Here is a 19,170-nt window from a genome sequence, read left to right on the forward strand (position 1 = left end):
TATACCAGTCACCAACCTTTTATCGATCATCATCTTCATCGTCTCCACATTAACATGTCCTAAACGTGCATGCCATCTAGTTGATTCTGTTGATGCTGTCAACTGTAGACACTTGATAGTTTCGACTTCCATTAAGACCTTATACAATCGATTTCTTGATCTGGTCGTTTTTACCAACAGTTAACCCATTCGATCATAAAGCATAAGTAATTCTTCCTTCATTCATACTTCACATCCTGCTTCAGTAGCCTTACCAAGGCTCACAATATTGCTCTTTAAACCCGGTATATATTAGATGTTGTAAAGGATTTTTACAATTTTCTTGTTCCCAACTTGGATCACAAAGCGTATGGACCCTTTCCCTTCTATATCAATCCTAGAATCATCTCCAAATCGTACCTTTCCTGTGATAGTCTCATTAAGTTCACAGAAAAACGATCGATTTCCACTCATATAGTTGCTTGCACCATTATCATGATACCACACGTTAGTTCCATCGCAATCAGATTCAAAGTTGCTTGGTTTTACCTTTTTCTCATTAAGATACACTACCTCGTGCATCATCAATCCTTTAGCTTCGTGCGTCTCTTCGTCTTTCTTTTCAATTGTCTCATGAAGTTTAAGCAATCTGTCTGGACAGTTCGATGCATAGTGACCGAGCTTGTCACACCGATAACACGTTATCATAGAGTTATCTCTGTCTTGACCTCGTCCTTGGTAATATCCAGATCGACCGCAACCTCTTCCTCTCCACGCATAGCGACCACCTCGGCCTCTTCCTCTGTTTCCTCCATAACTTGCGTGGAAGGTAGATTGTGTATCGGTATTAGCATACATCAGTTTGTTATGTTCTTCCTATTGTTCTTCATCTTCTTCCCCTATTCTTTCTTCATATGTTTTCAGCCTGCCAACAATATCCTCGAAAGTAGTCGTCTTCAGGTCGAGAACTTGTTCAAGGGCTGCAACAATATGTATGTATTTCTTTCTTGGTATACTTTTCAAGAATTTCTTAAAGCTTTGATTCTTCAATTGTCTCTCCAAGAGATGCTGATTTTAATAAATTTGCTGATAGACTTCCTACAAAGGAATTGATTGTATCAGTTTCTTTCATCTTAAGTCGATCAAATTCTGCCATCAGGGTTTGCAACCGAGCCTCTTTTACTCTCTCTGCTCCAACATGTCTCGCTTTTATTGCATCCCACACTGCTTTTGCTGTGTCAAGGTCTCCGATTTGGAGGGTTAAGTCTTCTGGTATTGATTGAAACAGCAGGGCTATGGCCATGTCGTTCTTGTCGACATTTTTCACTCTGTCTTCTATGGTCTCCCAAACTTTATTCACCTTGAGAGTAATTCTCATACGCATGGCCCAGACGGTATAATTAGAAGAACTCAGCATCGGACACTTTATCGAAGAAGGTCCTCCTTCTTTGGATTGAAAGTCAACAACTTCAAGCTTTGATTCGCTCATCGTGGCTGAACAAAGCCCTGATATATACCAAATAAAGACTAAGAACACAAAGATAAAAATAACTCTCTTCTCTTTATTGCTTAAGAAAAATAACTCAAAAACTTAAGCTCTCTCAAATATCATAAGGCTTACCACACCTTGGTAGCTCTATATATATAAAATCTCAAAGCCACTTTTCCAAAACCAATTAGAAAATATAACTTATTTAGATAACTCCTATAACTCTAACATGTATATTTGAATATCTCCCAAATAACTTAGCTTGGGTTTTAAGCTACTTCAAGCTTACTCCAACAGTTTCGTTCACATGGAAATGGATAAGTCCCTCAGGAAACACAAATATATCACCTTTGTTGAGGGCATTGTTAAAATGGTTAGTATCGTGAAATGATGAGAAAAACCAAACGAAAAGAGTTCCTTCTTGGACAAGCAAGATATAAACAAAAACTGAACAGAATAGCCAATGTAAAAAAGAGTGTAAGAAATGAGAAAATAATGTACAAGTGAAAGTAAAAATAATTAGGAAGTGATCATGTACATACCACCGTCTGCTGGGGTGTTGACACCAACACAAAAGTCTTGAAGAGCGCTTGGATCAGAAGCAATGGCTAATGGAAGTGTTATAGCCAAGAGAGATAGAACTGCAAGAAATGAGATAGTCTTCATCGCCATATATTTTTTTGAAGGGCGGTAGGGTTTTTTTTGTTTCTTGAATAAGTTTGTAGTGAAGAGGTAATAAGCTATGAGACATATAACCTCAATTTATAGATGAGGTGACGTGCTGAAATAGTTCATAGTCCATACACTTGCAAATCCAAGAAATTAACTAATGAATTTGACATTTGAATTGGTTAAATTATTTACATTTTCTTTCCTCCACGACAGTATGTTTTGTGGTAGTAATATATTTAAATTCCACAATACTAGAAAATTCAAACTTTTAATATATGTATATATATATATATATATATATATATATATATATATATAAATCAACAAATTATAGGTTAAAGATTGAATTCGTTGAATGATTCTTCTTTCCTCATCAGTTTGTCAATTTATTTTCACTGACTCGAACAAAGGTCAATGTGAACGTGCTGGGGTTTGTTAAAATGTGTAATGAGTTCGGATAAAATATAATGAGTTTTGATATAATAAAAATAAATTTATATATACATTTTCCAAGTACAATTATGAAATAAATCCTGACCTTTCCACTTATTTACAATACTGCCATTGAGTTAATTTTTAAAAAGGGTTTAAGAAACGGATTGGGTTCGACAATTAAACATTACTAACAGATCAAGGTCCAAGCCCATTTCATTTATACATCTTGCTAACCCAAACTTTTTCCCCCCAAATATTTATATTTTCTCCACCAATTTCGTAGCTTACATATCAATACACTTGCCTTCTTTGCCGATCTTATCCGAGATTTGTGTTGAAACCTCTTGATATCCAAATATTTGTGTTAAAAGTCAATGCAGTGAACACACTCAAATCTCTAAAACTAAGTTCGTTGAATGCATATATAGATACTAACCTCAATCTGTAATAAATGTTAGACGCCAAGTGCTGGTAGAGTACTTTGTTACATGTATGAACTTCAATCTGAAGAAACAAAAACCAACAGAAAGAACAAATTAACACAAAGTAAACCATTATTCATTACATTATGAATACAACTCAATGTCGTTTGAGATATCTATAAACCGTAATTGTACTTATCTTTCTCAAGGGTGTATTATTCATGTATACAGAACATAAAGATTGAATATTTGCTTCACATCATATTAGATCAATCCTCAAATAACGTCCATAGCTGATAACTTTACTGTGCGCCGCAATAGGTAAATTTAGTGTCCGACGCAATCCGATCCCAAACTGTTTCCTTATTTGATGAATTACAATCTTATAAACAATCAATATGATATGAGTATATTACATGGGAAAAACAAAACCTTGATCGGAAACAAAGAAATTTATTTATAATATGAAATAACAAATTAATTTACCTGGAACACATTATAATAGCTGAATCATCGATGGCCGTAAAAATTGCATCGCAAGTTTCCAAATTTTCAGATCTACAATCTGATTAACAACCAATCTTATTGAGAAGGAGAGACCCAACATAAAATTCACAAACAATTTTTTACATAAATGACAGAGAGAAGAAATTAATTAACCTGGAACTATTTGATAATCAGCTCAGTTCTTGAATTCTGGTGATGAAACCGATATGAAACCCTAAACCCTAAACCCTAAACCCTAAACATTATGGAGATGAAAGCTTCGAATATCAGATTCATATTATCAACGAAGTTCTGATTTCTCAGATTTACGATAACCAGATAGAGGAAGATGATAAGGAAAACAAAAATTCAGACATAATTGTTGACTGATTTCTCAGATCCACCAAAACCAGATAGAGGAAGATGATAAGGGTAAAAAAATTCAGACATAATTTTTGATGGAGACTTTCTGCTTCACTCGGTGGAGACAAAAAAAAAAAAAAAAAATTGGGCCTTTCGTACAAAAAGACAGGAGTCCAAAATATTAGCCCGACCATACAGCAATGATATAATATTTTATTTTATATATTTCTGATCAATACTAATAAAAAAACAATTGATAGAAATACAATTATACAACTATACAAACAAAAAATACTCCACCACTTCAAATAAATTGCACAACTATAAATACAATTTTGTTAAAATGATATATGGATTAAACAACCTAAATTACAAAATAAAATAATAGTATAAACATATAATTATAAAATATTTAATATAAAATACTATTACTCCTACATTGTAAACAAAAGTAACTAATCACATAACACTATATTTGTTGACTCAAGTAAATTAAAAGGATATTCTCCCTATATAATAAAGCAAAAAATTACATGAAATTATACAATCCATAATTAATTTATTCAAGCTATAGTATATTTTAAAATTATAAAAGATTTTAATTACATTTATAGATTATATTATTTATTTATAAAAAAAATATAGACCGGCGGTAAAACTGAAAAATTTAACAGCATGGGAAGTATTTACGGATATTACATTCCATAACATAATAGATACACTATTCATTTTCATTTTACTATAGTTTGATTGATGTAACGCTTTGACCATCAACTCTCTTAGTGGATCCCTTGTTTACTCTCAGGCTTATGGGTCTATCTTCTTTAAACATATGTAACCTTATTAATCAAAAAGTTTATAGTTTGGTAAATTAGTCATGGATAATTAAATTTCAAATAACTAATATAATTATTCAAAGTTAATGATGTTGTTATTCAAAGTAAAGGTAAGACTTTAAGGATTTCTTTTACATGAACTCAACAGAAATACAAACCTTGTGAAAAAGACATTGTACGTTGCAGAGCTTCTCTCAACTAATAGAGTTAGCTAACACAAGTCTTGCTTCAAAAACATTTGTGGGTATTTATTTTTGGATAGTTAATTAGAATATTAAATTCATAATTTGAATATGTGATGATTTGCTTGGTTGGATGTGATTGTGTGGATTCACTTTTGTGGATATCTTACGCATGTGAAGTAAAATGAATGACTTATGGTTTAGGGTTTAGGGTTTAGGGTTTAGGATTTAAGTTTCAGGTATTAAGGATTATGTGGATGATGTGGATACTGTGGTCATGTGGGTACCAACAGAATTTGTGGATAGTACTAGTAATAATTTTAGGATTTAGGTTTTAGGGCTTATATGGATTTAGCGTCATTATTTTGGATTTAGGGGTTAGGGTTTAAGACTTATAGTTAGGGTTCAGGCTACAACGACAACATCAATTTATATTTAGGTTTAAAATGTTTAGAGTTTTACAATTTTAGGATTTAGTTTTTAGGGCTTATGTGGATTTAGTGTCAATATTTTAGGTTTAGCATTTAAGGGTTAGGGTTTAGGTCTTAGATTTAAGGTTTACAATTCAACAACAACATCATATCCATATATTTTTCGTTATGTGGATACTAATAGAATTTGTGGATACTAGTAACACATGTCATCAATGAGAATATTATTTTGGTGGATGAGCAACCATGAACAATTGACACAACTGTATTTTCCCCTTTCTCATCATTTGAGATATCTTTCAAATACTAAAACCAAAAATGGTCATCCATATTTCTAAAAACATATTCAAATAGATAACTATTTATGGATACAATATTTTGTTAATCCATTATGCATCTAAATTAAGCTTAAAGTATGTAGACAAACAATCTATTTCATATTGAAATTTCAGTTAAATAAATTTATTAATTTATAATTATTTATTTAATTTAGTTTGGACTTAGAAAATGTTGATTTGACTGTAAGCACTAATTCAATTGTATTTGATTTATATTGGACTCATAAATTATTTTATTTTATTTGGAAACAATATGCAAACAATGTTTATCTACACGTTACAGTTGAAATATATTATTTAAATAAAATGAAAAACAAATGTTGAAGAAAAAGAACCAAAAACAAAGGATAAAGAGAAGAGAGAGAGAGAAAGAGAAATGAGAAGGAAAGAGAAAATATAAAAAATAAATGTTAGAGATGAGTTAGGGGTGTATATGGTCATTTTACATGTTGAAAGTATAGTGATAGCACAAAATGGGTGTGTGTGTGTGATTAAACTATGAGAAAGTATGTGAGAATGCAAATATCCCTTTTAAATATGGGTTTGTTGGAGAGGTACGAAAACATATGAACCATGCATTGAGCTCATTTTATAGATGAGTAGAAATTTTGAACTAATCCATTCCAAAAATTGTGAACATATACACCTGTAAATCTAAAAATATAAATGTATATCAATTACAAGTCTGAATTATTCAAGAAATCGTGTTTCCTCAATGCACCATGTTCATGGACCATGGTGGTAATATTTCAATCGCACTAGATACGGGAAACTATAAGAAAAGTTTTAATTTAAAATGAAAATTATTAGTGTAGATAGATTTGATCTCTATATTTTAGCATTGATAGAACTTATCTCTATATTGTTCTTGTCATGTATAGATGTCGTAATCTCCAAGTATCTTTGGAATACGATCCTAACAAACTCTTGTATAAGTATGTGCTCTCTGCTGTGAATAAGAATCATCAGTTATCACATTCTACATGGTATCAGAGCAACTGATCCAAACATAATTTTTATTTTCAACGCCTCCTTCTTCTTCTTCCTTAACGCAATCTCTTGTTTTTTTTCTTTTCTTTCTCTCATCTCTCTTCTCTTTCTCATCATGGCATCTGAAGCCTCCTCTACCTCCTCTAAATCAGCCACTGTTTTTAACGTCGTTGAACCTCACAAAACGCTGATCTCTCTCAACATGAGCAACATCACTAAACTCACGCCCAACAACTTCCTCACTTGGCATCTCTAGATCCGCTCTTTACTCGAAGCACATGAACTTTACTGCTTTATTGCTGATGAAGACAACATACAATCAGAAACGGTCACCACTGATGCTGCTGCAACTCAGGTTAATCCTAACTTTGCTGCCTGGAAGCGTCAAGACAAGCTCCTCTTCAGCTCCTTGCTTGGATCTCTCTCTCTTCATGTCCAGTCCATTGTTGCTCGCACCACAACCACCCGCAACAACTGGGAGATTCTCTCCAACACTTATGGGAAGTACTCACGTGGTCGCATCTGTCAAATCAGAGATCAACTCAAGGACAGTAACAAAGGTAACAAGTCTGTGAATGACTACGTGCGTGGTATTATTGACAAAACAGATCAGATCGCATTGGTTGATGAACCTTTACCACATGAAGACCTTCTTGACTACATTACCAGCAGCCTCAATGAAGACTACAGAGCTATTGTTGAAATGGTGCAAGAACGTGACACACCAATTTCTATTGATGAGCTCCAGGAAAAACGCATTGTGCGAGAAAACGCTTTGAAGGCTGCAGGTGAAACCAACAACATTTCTGTTCCTGCAACAGCAAATACGACACACCTCTCTCGTTAGACATATCTTGGTGGTTCTCACTCCTCTTGTGGTGGCTTTCGCCTCTCGCGACCTTACCTTGGACGGTGTCAAATCAGTGGTGTTCAAGGCCATGGTGCTAAACGTTGTCCGCAATATCACCAGCCCTCACCACAGTTCTCTTACCCTGCTCATCAATTCAACTTTTACTGCGGGTCTGCTCCTTCCTCGGCACCTCATCTGCCTCTTCCTGCTTCACAATGGCGTCCTCAGGCTCATCACACCACCAGTGGTTCCCATCCTAACCTCACTCCTTGGCTTCTTGATAGCGTTGCCTCTCATCACACTGCCAAACCTAACATAGTATCAGAGCCCAAGGTTCAATTTCTGGTGGACCTAGAAAAAGCGACCTAGAAAATTGGATACGAACATGCCTCTTGTTAACCCAAGTAAGAGGCCCAAGAAGGGGTTTATTATCGGTCCAAGTGGAATCGGTTCGAGATGGAGTTATCATCTCGAGGAGGCGTGTTAAGTTCCATATTGGAAGTTGGAAACCCAAAATAAGCCCAAATCTAACATGGTATCAGAGTCTATACACGTTGGCCCATAAATTAGTCCGGCCCGGATAGAATCCCAATCATCCCATTAATTGATAATCCAAAGGAAGGCCCAATTCCATCGAGAGAGCTAAAAAAATATAGTATTATTTCGAGGAGGCGTGATGGATTATGTTGAGATTAATGCCTAGAAATGTCATTATCTCAAGTGGGCGTGTGGATAAAAGATTCCATATTGAATAGATGTGAAGGGATTTGAGTAATATATAAAAGGTTAGGGACTTTTCACTTATTGCCAATTGATATGACTCGGTTGACGTTTGAAATGGCAAGTGTACTATTTTTTGTTCGATGATTATATTTTCTCAACTTGTCATGAATTTATACGTGCTAATAATTCCTATTTCATTTCCTCATGCAGCTGAGTAGGCACACGACTATATCAACTTACATATGTATGGAAATCAAAATCGATGAACATAATTTAAATTAAAGAGATAATGCCTCTTGCGTGTATTTTTTTCTTGTTTTATTAGGAAGGCCTTTAGTGCTATTACGTAATACTAGGTTGATATTCGCGCTACGCCGCGGGTTGTAATTTTTCCTTCTTTCTAAAAACTTATTTTTTTGGGGTTTTTTTAAACTAAATTGAAATTCAAATTGTTAAACTTCTATTTTTTTGTTTTTGTTTTCTAAAATTATAATTTTTGTACAATACAATAAAAGAAGAAAAACAAAGATTTGTACTCTGTCCCTAAATTTGTTTTTTTAAATCCCACTTTAATATGAACCCTTTTTTACAAGAAAACATGCTAAAATAATTGGAATTAATCAAACCACATCTAAAAAAGAAGACCACAAAAACTACACTAATCAAAAGAGAGTAAAATGATCAAACTATTGACTTATATAGTTATATATAACAATGAGAACCCCAAAAAAAACAAAAACTTTTCTATATATAATCTGAGTAAAAACTGTAAATGTTTTTTTAATGTTGTAGTCTCTTTAGCTTTCCTCTGCACTAAACTTGGAATCACACTACTTCGTTTTAATCTCCGGTTATTGCCAATTCGATTCCGAGTTGATGAAGACCGGTCGACCCAATTCTTGTCTTCTACAACAGCTTGGTTCCACCGTTCTTGAAAAGTTCGAAGCTCCCATGTTTGATTGCCTCCGTATCTGTTCAAGAAAACACACACAAATTACACTCCTGCTCTACGGACAAAACCATTTTCATCATCGGGAAATAAACTCACTTCTGTTCTTGAATCAAAAGCCGGAGAACCTCGTTTCTGTTTATATAAAAAAAAGGTGATCAAAGTTGTGAGACGTCTGTTTATTTTACAGTCAGGAAATGAGTAATTGGATGTTAAAATAGTGCTTACCCGAGTCACATCACTGCAAGCTGAGTTCTGTAATAATTAGGAAGAGAGATAATTCAATATTTGGTATTTTACAAGGGGAAGATGGAGGGGGAATTGAAGTAGAGTAGCTGACCTTCTTATCAGGATCATCACTTCCACCTAGTGTTTGAATGCCTTGATGAAAGATATATTTGCTATCGACAATGCCTACTTTGTTGCTACGGTCACCTATAACAACATTTAAAACCAATTCATCTAGAGAATGCAATCAGGTCACAATGCTAATAATGAAAGGTAGCGCTGTTGTGAGGTCTTAATGACGAAGAAAACAAGAAATGGGGACTTTACCTGAGTACAGTACCCAAGTTTCATATCCATTCCCCAACCATGAACCAGATCATTCTGCAAACCGCAAAAAAAATAACAATAAGTTGGATGCAATTTCATTTAAAAGTTAACAGATTATCTTGTGTATAAATGTTCATCTTGTAAAATTACTTGTATTAGATTCCAAGTGCAAAACCAGGCAGATCTCGAAAACACTGGAGCCATTCCTTCAACAAATCTGGAAAAACAGAGAAACAATGACATAAATGCACGGCTCACCAAGTCATACACAAAGGATTAAACTAGAATCTTAGTCGAGAGAAAAAGTCGAGCGAGTGAGAGTCACGCGCGGCGATTTTTTCTCTCCCCCAGATCCTTCTTCTTCTGACCACAAGCTCGTGCTCCGATCTGGGTCCTCCGTCAATTCCGGTGACTGCGAGGACCCCTCGGCCCATGGTTCTTCATTCGTGACTCTTTGCATGTTACCGGCGAGGCTGATGGACGGAATCAAGGGAGCGGTGGAGAGGAGAAGAATCCGCGAGACGCCGCTGGTAAGAGCTCTACCGGAGGAGTTGCTACGCGGAGCGGAAGAGGGAGATTCACGGCGACGAACGAGAGAAGAAGGTAGATAGATCGGAGGATTGGAGATTTTGGAGGCTTCACGGGATCGGTTATGATAGGGGAGGTAGTCTCCGATCCGGCGGAGCTAAGCCACCGTCGAAGGTCCGCTCATCTACTCCCTGCTGCCTCTTTTCTCTCACGACTGAGCGTGAAAACCTCCTCGACGAAGGGCAGATCGGATCTCTTCCTCCTCCCCAAAACGGCTCTACGGTGGCAGGATGGCAAACGGATCTTGGATCACCATCTCTGTTCGGCTACCGTCGTCCAGGCTCACCGGAGGTCCTGTTCCGGCTGAGTATCCGCAAGTATGGGCGGCGGCTGCAAACGAGTTTTTCGTTTTGCAAATTAGGGTTTCACGGTCCCCGGTTAAGTTCGGTTTGTGAACCCGGCCGGTTTTGTTCCATCGGTTTAGTTTTGGTTAACTGTAAATGAGTTGGACCCTTGGGATAATTGTAAAATGGGCCTACTCCGGAAATAGCCCATTGGGCATTATATTTTATAAATTGAATACCCTTTAACAAAAAAAAAAAAAAAAAAAAAATGACATAAATGCCCGCCTCTTGTTATATAGAGAAGTCTCCCGTTAGCTTACGATATAAACCAAGTTAAAAGAACCAGTGGGTAGACAACAAACCCTCCCTATTTTTGCAGGCATTACAGAGCAAACAAAACCCTCCCTAAAACCAAATAAATTGACAGCCTTTAAATCTTCCTTAATCCCAAAAATAAAAAGACATATAAGCATATATAATTATGGTAATTGAAACATGAAAACTTATGTTAAATCCCTAAGGAACAAAACGCATGACAACAAACGCTTCATAGTCTAATCCAAACGTTGAGAGATTCATGGAACTGTCGAACAAAGCAATACTCACCAACACTAAAAGCAGGACTCACTAACAGCTCATATGAAAAAGCACAACTCAATTCAATAATCCGAACCTTATTTAATGCCTGATTTCTTACAATGATCAATAAGAACCGGAGGTGAAGAAACAAGATTTAATTCAATGAAATCCTCAATATAACACATTACAAAATCTTGATGAAACTAACAAACAAACAAATATCAGGCACAAGAAGTATTCCCCAATATAACAAACTACAAAATTTTGATGATTCCAACAAAGACAACAAACAAATTGCAAATTCCAAGTACCAGAAGAAAGAAACCCGTCGTCTTCGATTCGGGGAAGAAGAAGTTGAGAATCAATACCAGAATGACACATAAACTGTTTCTCTATCATTACCTCTCTGTTAACACAAACCAGATGAATCAAAGTCGAACTGAATCCGGAAAGAAAGATTTGAAGATTCACTTACCCAGAATCGGAGAGGAGAAATATACATTGAAGCATCTCTTCCTACGATGCACAAATCTGAGATTGCTTCGTGAAAAGTAGAAATCTAATTAGAAAGAAGAAGAAGAAATCAAGCATCAAAGAAGAGAATAAATCAGCTGACATGTAGATTCTGGTAGATCGAAGAAAAACAAAAGACCACGTCGAAGAAGAGAAAACAAAAACGACGACGGAGAAGAAGAACTCGAAGAATAGAAAAAAACACTCACACGTTCACTTCTATTTTCGTTAGTACACGTATGACTAAATTTAGATGAGCTGTATTAATTAAAATGTTTTCATTGGTTACCTATTTTTACTGATGTGTCAGTCTCTGGTTCAATACAGAAGCTGAGGTGTCAACTGGAGAGAAACTCCCTAGTACTTTTATAGTATTGATTTAACTTTGTCACATTCACATAGTTTCAACCCATCGATTGTGAATCTGTCGTTGAATATGTGTGTTCACGCGTAATACGATAGCTAGGCATGACTCCTCTGATCATCAAAGTTTTGATTTCTCCAAATTAGTTTAACCAGGTCTGGCCCGTCCATAAGGTAGCTAAAGCATGTGCTTTAGGCCACCGATTATAAAATAGTTTTAAAGGCCACACATGTGATAACAATATAGTCTAGTGATTCCCCTTTCATGTTATATCATGCAATTTTACAGTTCGACTCCACCTAGCCTTCTTCTTTTACGTTTTTACAGTTATTTATATGCAATATTAATTGAAAACAAATTACCCTAAATAATAATTAGGCCACTAAACTTTTTAAACTTTAGGCCATAGGCCACTAAATTTTTTAAGCTTTAGGCCACATCAGAGTAACACTTATAACGACAGGGTGTTTAGGCCCTGAGTTTAACACTTATAATTTCAGAATGAGAGAAAGTTAAGTTACGTAAGTTACTTGCCAGGGTACCTTAAACCTGGTAAAAGCGATATGTTTGTAACATAACGTTTCATACTAAGTGAAATTTCACATATTAAAATAAATAAATAAAAAGTTTCTTGACAGCTTTTACAGTGAATAATTATACACATTAGAAAATCGAAATTAGGGTTCTCGTGTAGATGCTTGAGTGACCATTTGCTCCTCTATTATCTTGACGTAAGTCACCATATTGAAGGAAAATAAGTGCTAACGTAAATCTATGTACAGTGAACATGGGAGTATCAGACAGAATCTCAACCATCTCGGCTTCAGATCTTGTTTGAATCGAGTATTCATCGTCAATCACAACGACCGCCACGGCGGAACACGCTTTTTTCCTCTACGGGTCTTCGCCATGAAGAGAATTCGAAAGAATTTGAGAGAATTTGGAAAAAAGAATTTTAGGGTTAGGGATTATGTTTTCGGTTCGAGAATTGGATTCAATTTGGGGATTCTTTAGTTAGAACGATGTTGTTTTGTCATTAATAAGATGTTGTCTTTTTGGCTAAACGGAAGCCGTTAACGGTTTGTTAACCCGTCTATTAGCTTCTAACATAAATTTAACTACGTGCTTAAAACAGGGAGATCAAAGAAAGTTCCATATTTTTCGGTTAAGTCAACCTAAAGTTGGAGATTAAAAACGACATCTCAAAAGTTAGGAATATTTTATCCCAAATTTGAAACTTGGGGATTTTTATGGCATTTTTCCCGATATCTAAAGTCTTTTAAGTGTCATTTTGTGAACGTATTTTTCTTGAAATTTTGTTTATTATTAGAAAGACTTAAATACTTGTTTTGTGAAAGAAAAAGCATTTTTTATTTAGAATCTGAACCAGACAAAAGCAAAGAAAGACATCATTGTCATGATACGATAAAAGGAAATATAAGATCCTTATTGAGGCAGAAGTAAATAAAAATGAAAGCAATTCAAACCTAAAATGTTATTATTTCTTGAACTTTCCCTGTAGATCCACGACAATCCTAGGGTCCAACTGGAACGCCCTTGCAAGAATACTTGGGTTTATGGCTAAGTTAGACCCAAACACGGTGTTGGCAATAGTGATGACACCTGGGTTCTGGCTGCTTAGAGCGGCGAATGCAACCGCTGGTGAATGACCAATGTTTGCTTGGAAATGGATGAGTCCCTCTGGAAACACAAATACATCACCTGCGTTGAGTGTTTTAGAGATGAGGCGATTGTCTGGGTTTGATGTTACAAACCCAACGAGAAGTGTCCCTTCCCCAACAACCAAGATCTCGGTGGCACGTGGGTGGGTGTGAGGTGGGTTCTGTCCACCAACTCCATAATCAATACGGACAATTGAGATTCCAAGGGTGTTTAACCCTGGAAGGTTGTTAACATTGACGGCTGTCACATTTGATCTGACTGCATTATTGACGGGTCCTGCATTGTGAAGCCCTGAGAAAAAGAAATCATCCGCGGTCGCGAGCTTTGGGTCTTTGCAGAACTTTCCGTTAACAAAAACTGAACAGAGTAGCCAAAGTAAAAAAGAGTGTAAGAAATGGGAAAATAATGTACAAGTGAAAGTAAAAATAATTAGGAAGTGATCATGTACATACCACCGTCTGCTGGGGTGTTGACACCAACGCAGAAGTCTTGAAGAGGGCTTGGATCAGAAGCAATGGATAATGGAAGTGTTATAGCCAACAGAGATAGAACTGCAAGAAATGAGAGACTCTTCATCGCCATATAGTTTTTTGAAGGGCGGTAGGGTTTTTTTGTTTCTTGAATAAGTTTGTAGTGAAGAGGTAATAAACTTATGATACATATAAACCTCAATTTATAGATGAGTTTACGTGTTGAACTAGTCCATATAGTCCATACACTTGCAAATCCAAGAAATTAACTAATGAATTTGACATTTGAATTGGTTAAATTATTTACATTTTCTTTCCTCGACCACATGTATGTGTTATGGTGGTAATATTTAAATTCCACAACACTAGAAAATTCAAACTTCAAAAAAAAAATATTTATTCTCCAACGAATTCATGATGCATTTGAAGTTTGAAATGGCAAGTGTTAGCGATAATATATAATTCAACAAATTATAGGTTAAAGACTGAATTCGTTGAGTGATTCTTCTTTCCTCAATTTGTCAATTTATTTTCACTGACTCGAACAAAGGTCAATGTGAACGTGCTGGGGTTTGTTAAAATGTTGATAAGACACGACAGAATCAACCAATATAATAGTATGTACTATGGATTCTAAGAGTAGTAGTACAGATATAAGAAGACCGAGCTATTTTGAAGAATATGTTACCCTTCCCACATCTATATTATTAAAGCAGAAGTACTCTCTAGAGTAAAAATGGACCATGAGTTGGTTTTGGTAGGTTTTTCATTAAAAATAATTAGAGAATCACAAAATTTAATCTAATTAACCTATAGTTTCAATTTCTTTAAATGACGAAAATACCCTTGGTCGATCACTTAAAAAATTGCCGGGTCAGGACGCGGATCCTTACATATCCGACTACAGAAGGAAAAAAACCCGCGAATCTGTTTGTACTCCAGAATAATATTTTACGGATCCAGTATATTATTTCATTCAAGATTAGTTATTTAAGATCCCAAACAGAGTTATTCGTTATAGGCAAACACTCTGATTTCATTTTCCTTTAAGGTATTTAAATGGAAACCGTAAATTTTAATTACCAAAAATTTGGATATTTCCTTAATTACCGAGATTGATCTTAACAGATAATCTTTTAAAAGGAATATTTAGTGATTCAGTTAAATCTTTAAAAACGAATATTCAAGTTACCAAATCTGACTAAATTGCTTGATTTCCGATATTATAATATTTCCTTAACAAAATTATAGTAATTAATTGTGAGTAGTATAGATAGAAAGAATTAAAAACGTAGAAATTATATATATGTAAAGTTGTAAACTAATTTACAGAAAAGGTGTACTGTATATCCCACATCGACTAAATATTTTGGAATATGGTTCATAATCACTATAAATATGTGACTAAAATGTTTTGATTACAAATGAGCAGGAAACTTGATTTATCAGGTATCCAAATTTAACAGTTTAATTTGGTTCTATATTTGAGAATATTTAAACTTTTAAAAAGTAAACATATTATAATATATATACTTTTTTAAGAAGTTTAAGATATTATAAATATTTAAATTTTTATAGAATGTTTAAATTATTATAAATATTTGAACTCCGTCGAAAGTTTAAAATATTATAATATATTTAAAGTCTATAAAATATTTAAGTAATTTTAATATTTTAATTCTTAAAAATTTAAAATATAAAATTTTTTTGAGTTAAATCCGTTAAAATATGTAATTTTTTCAAGCTATAAATTAAACCATGGAAGCAGAGTGTGTCTATCCTCTTACAAAACTACTATCCAATATTGCGGAGTGTCTATTCTCTTACAAAACTACGTACTATCTACTATTGTGGTGTGTTTGTTTCCGTGAAAAACTACATTTTACAAACTACTTACTCTATTAGGATTTCCAATTTACTGTATAACCCCAAATATATAAATAAACACTATATAAACAAAGAAAATAAATCAAAATAAAAAACTATATTACAAAAGTACAAATTACAGAAAAAATAACTAACAAAATATATAATCCCGTGCTGTAGCACGGGTATCACCTAGTACTATATAATTGCTTAGGTGATATGGTATAAAACCGAGTTATTTCCTTTTTTTTTACTCTTTGACTTTCTTCTTCTTTGACTCTTTAAACGAGAAAAAGAGTCTTTTAAACTTAAGCCACTTAATTAGAAACTTAAGCCACTTAATTAGCACGAATAGGAAAACAAATAAAAACTGATTTGAGATCATGCATGACAATACACATAATGCTAAAGGATATAACATATGATGAGGTTAAACGAAACATGACTTAACGACCACATAATATGACAACACTACTTTTTGTTTTTGATTGGATTTGGATCAACAGAAATAATTTGGTTTCTCTAGTTGCTTTTAAAAAATCGGAAAATTTCAACAAAAGACTAAATGATATTACATGTAAATGACAGGTCACCACAAATGTTAGAGTTCTGCCCTATAAATTTTTGTAGTACTGTTGAATTAAAAAAAAAAACCATTTTCAAAATATTAAGTTAAGCTTTGAAAAATTCTCCCGTTATGAAACTTATAGACCCAATCAACATTTGCATCTGGAAGGTTAATATTAGATAATATTCTAACCCACTTACGACATGTTTCAGTACTCTGCACCAATCAATCTATTGCTACTATCCGTACGGGTCCATATATAATTTGTTGTAATTAACAAGGGAAATTCTTGGGTTCCCTTATCCACCCCCTTAAATTAAGGAAACAAATCTTAATTAAATAAATAAATTCTGTAGATCAACCAATTTAAACCCTAACTATTATTTATAAACTTAAAAGAATATATAATTTTGTTTAATTGTAAAATCTAAACCCTAAACACTCTTTTATAAACTCAAACCGACATATAATTTCGTTTAATTGTAAAATTTAAATTCTAACCACTCATTTGTAAACCCAAACCAACATATAATTTCGTTTAATTATAAAATCTAAATCCTAACCACTAACTTGTAAACCCAAACCGACATATATATTTTTTTTTATTGTAAAATCTAAATCCTAACCACTAACTTGTAAACTCAAACCGACATATAATTCTGCTTAATTATAAAATCTAAATCCTAATCATTCTTTTATAAACTCAAACCGATATATAATTTTAAAAATTTAAAATTTAAACCCTAATTCTCTTTTATAAACCCAAACCGACCTAATTACATTAATAAAATATCTACATAATTTGTTTCGTTAATTTGGTTTGTCCTTTTATTTTAATTTTGATTTATTTTTTAAATATGTTATGACGTAACATATTGTTGTATTCTGATTGGTTAATTAAGAAGGGGTAAATGAGAGTTGTTCAATTAACAAAGAGTCGACTTTCATATACTTTTGTTGTAATTAACAAAGGACTTTCATATACTTTTGTTGTAATTACCAAAAGTCTATGACTCGGTTAATAACATAATTTAGTCGTCGTAATTAAATTCATCACAAAATATATTACCTGATAGACTTTAATACATTTTTCTGTAATTCTGTTTAGGTAAAAAACTCCATCAGAAAAGATCCTTTTCGTGAACTTCCAAAATAAAATTTTAAATACAAATTTATCTCTCTTTTTTTCTGTGTTAAAGAATTTATCTTTTCAACACATAAAAATATTGATTCATTTATAATTAGATCAAGGTAAAACAAATGACTAATGCCATTATGATTAGCGGATAATACAAGATCCTTATTCAGATGAAGGTACATAAAAATGAAAGCAATTCAAAAGCACAATGTTATTATTTTTTGAACTTAGTCTGTAGATCCATGACAGTCCTAGCGTCCAACTGGAACGCCCTCGCAAGAACATTCGGGTCTATTGCTGGGTTAGACCCAAACACGGTGTCGGCAATAGTGATGACACCAGGGTTTTGGCTGCTTAAACCAGCGAATGCAAGCGCGGGATATTTCCCAACGTTCGCTTGGAAATGAACGAGTCCCTCTGGAAACACAAACACATCACCCTCGTTGAGTACTTTAGATATGAGGCGGTTTTCGGGGTTTGACGTGACAAACCCTACTAGAAGGGTTCCGTGTGCGACATACAAAATCTCCGAGGCGCGTGGGTGGGTGTGAGGTGGGTTCTGTCCGTTAACTGCGTAATCAATACGGACAATAGAGATTCCAAGGGTGTTTAACCCTGGAATCTGGTTAACGTTGACGGGTGTCACAGCAGACCCAGTTTTTGCATTAGGTGTTCCTTCTTTGTTGAGCCCTCCCCGAAAGAAGTCCTCTTCAGTGACGAGCTTTGGGTCCTTACAGAACTTTCCGTTCACAAACACTGAACATTATAACCAAATAAAAAGAGTGTAAGAACGTAATGCATTGTCCAAACTATCGATTACATTTATGAAAGAAAATATAGTTAAATTGATTAATATGGAGTAAACATGTACATACCACCATCTGCTGGGGTGTTGATGGCGACGCAGAAGTCCTGAAGAGGGCTTGGGTCCGAAGCAATGGTTAAGGAAAGTGTTATAGCCAAGATAGTAAGAAATGAGAGACTCTTCATGGTTATATATTTAGTTGAAAGGTTTTTGTTTAGATTTTGATGGAGAGATGATGATAAAGTTATGAGACATAGATCTCAATTTATAGATAAGTTTAGGTTGAACTGTCCGTATAATTGATGAACTTGATGTTTGAAATGGTTAAAAAATTATCTTAATTCAATTGTGCTCCGGCCTCCACACATTATGGCATTATAAAAGAATATATGAATCATATGCACTTGAAGTTTAGAATGGCAAGTGTTGTTGGTCAACAAGTAATAAATATGTCAGACGATATTTTTCCTCAATTTGCAATGGAAGTTACCAAAGTTTGTCAAATAAAAAAATCTTAGTGTCTGATCTTGGACACCTCATATATCCTATCGCCTATCGCCTATCACCTATCACCCATCACTTATTGGAGGTCTATTTTGGCCTATAAATCAG

General features: G+C 34.3%; 3 protein-coding genes, 1 long non-coding RNA gene and 1 pseudogene across 8 annotated transcripts; all 5 read right to left on the minus strand.

The window, feature by feature from the left end:
* Window positions 1–1,009: 1,009 nt before the first annotated feature.
* On the minus strand, window positions 1,010–1,468 carry LOC147933448 (uncharacterized). The gene has a single exon (XM_087477463.1). The coding sequence runs from the start codon at window positions 1,466–1,468 to the stop codon at window positions 1,010–1,012; it is 459 nt and encodes a 152-aa protein (XP_087333589.1).
* A 274-nt stretch (window positions 1,469–1,742) lies between these two features.
* LOC147933449 (germin-like protein subfamily 1 member 11 pseudogene) lies at window positions 1,743–2,140 on the minus strand (annotated as a pseudogene).
* Window positions 2,141–8,795: 6,655 nt separating this feature from the next.
* Window positions 8,796–12,001, minus strand: LOC104732942 (uncharacterized). Of its 5 annotated transcripts, none has more exons than XR_015574092.1 (7): window positions 10,858–12,001; window positions 9,851–9,953; window positions 9,701–9,754; window positions 9,486–9,580; window positions 9,374–9,400; window positions 9,245–9,280; window positions 8,796–9,167 (listed from the first exon to the last, which is right to left on the minus strand). It is a non-coding gene; the product is annotated as an uncharacterized LOC104732942 (long non-coding RNA). The 5 variants fall into 5 exon arrangements; XR_015574089.1 differs by having other exon boundaries at window positions 9,851–9,917; window positions 11,627–11,905; XR_015574091.1 differs by having other exon boundaries at window positions 9,851–9,917; window positions 10,935–11,808.
* Window positions 12,002–13,375: 1,374 nt separating this feature from the next.
* On the minus strand, window positions 13,376–14,352 carry LOC104732944 (germin-like protein subfamily 1 member 11). The gene is made up of 2 exons (XM_010452546.2): window positions 14,164–14,352; window positions 13,376–14,068 (listed from the first exon to the last, which is right to left on the minus strand). Exons 1-2 carry the CDS (start codon window positions 14,291–14,293, stop codon window positions 13,527–13,529), a joined length of 672 nt encoding a protein of 223 aa, XP_010450848.2. The 5' UTR covers window positions 14,294–14,352; the 3' UTR covers window positions 13,376–13,526.
* A 3,470-nt stretch (window positions 14,353–17,822) lies between these two features.
* On the minus strand, window positions 17,823–18,889 carry LOC147933450 (putative germin-like protein subfamily 1 member 9). The gene is made up of 2 exons (XM_087477556.1): window positions 18,629–18,889; window positions 17,823–18,509 (listed from the first exon to the last, which is right to left on the minus strand). Exons 1-2 carry the CDS (start codon window positions 18,741–18,743, stop codon window positions 17,968–17,970), a joined length of 657 nt encoding a protein of 218 aa, XP_087333682.1. The 5' UTR covers window positions 18,744–18,889; the 3' UTR covers window positions 17,823–17,967.
* Window positions 18,890–19,170: the final 281 nt, after the last annotated feature.

The sequence above is a fragment of the Camelina sativa genome, chromosome 12, assembly GCF_030686135.1.
Source record: "Camelina sativa cultivar CO46 ecotype springtype chromosome 12, ASM3068613v1".
Taxonomy (NCBI): Eukaryota; Viridiplantae; Streptophyta; class Magnoliopsida; order Brassicales; family Brassicaceae; genus Camelina; species Camelina sativa.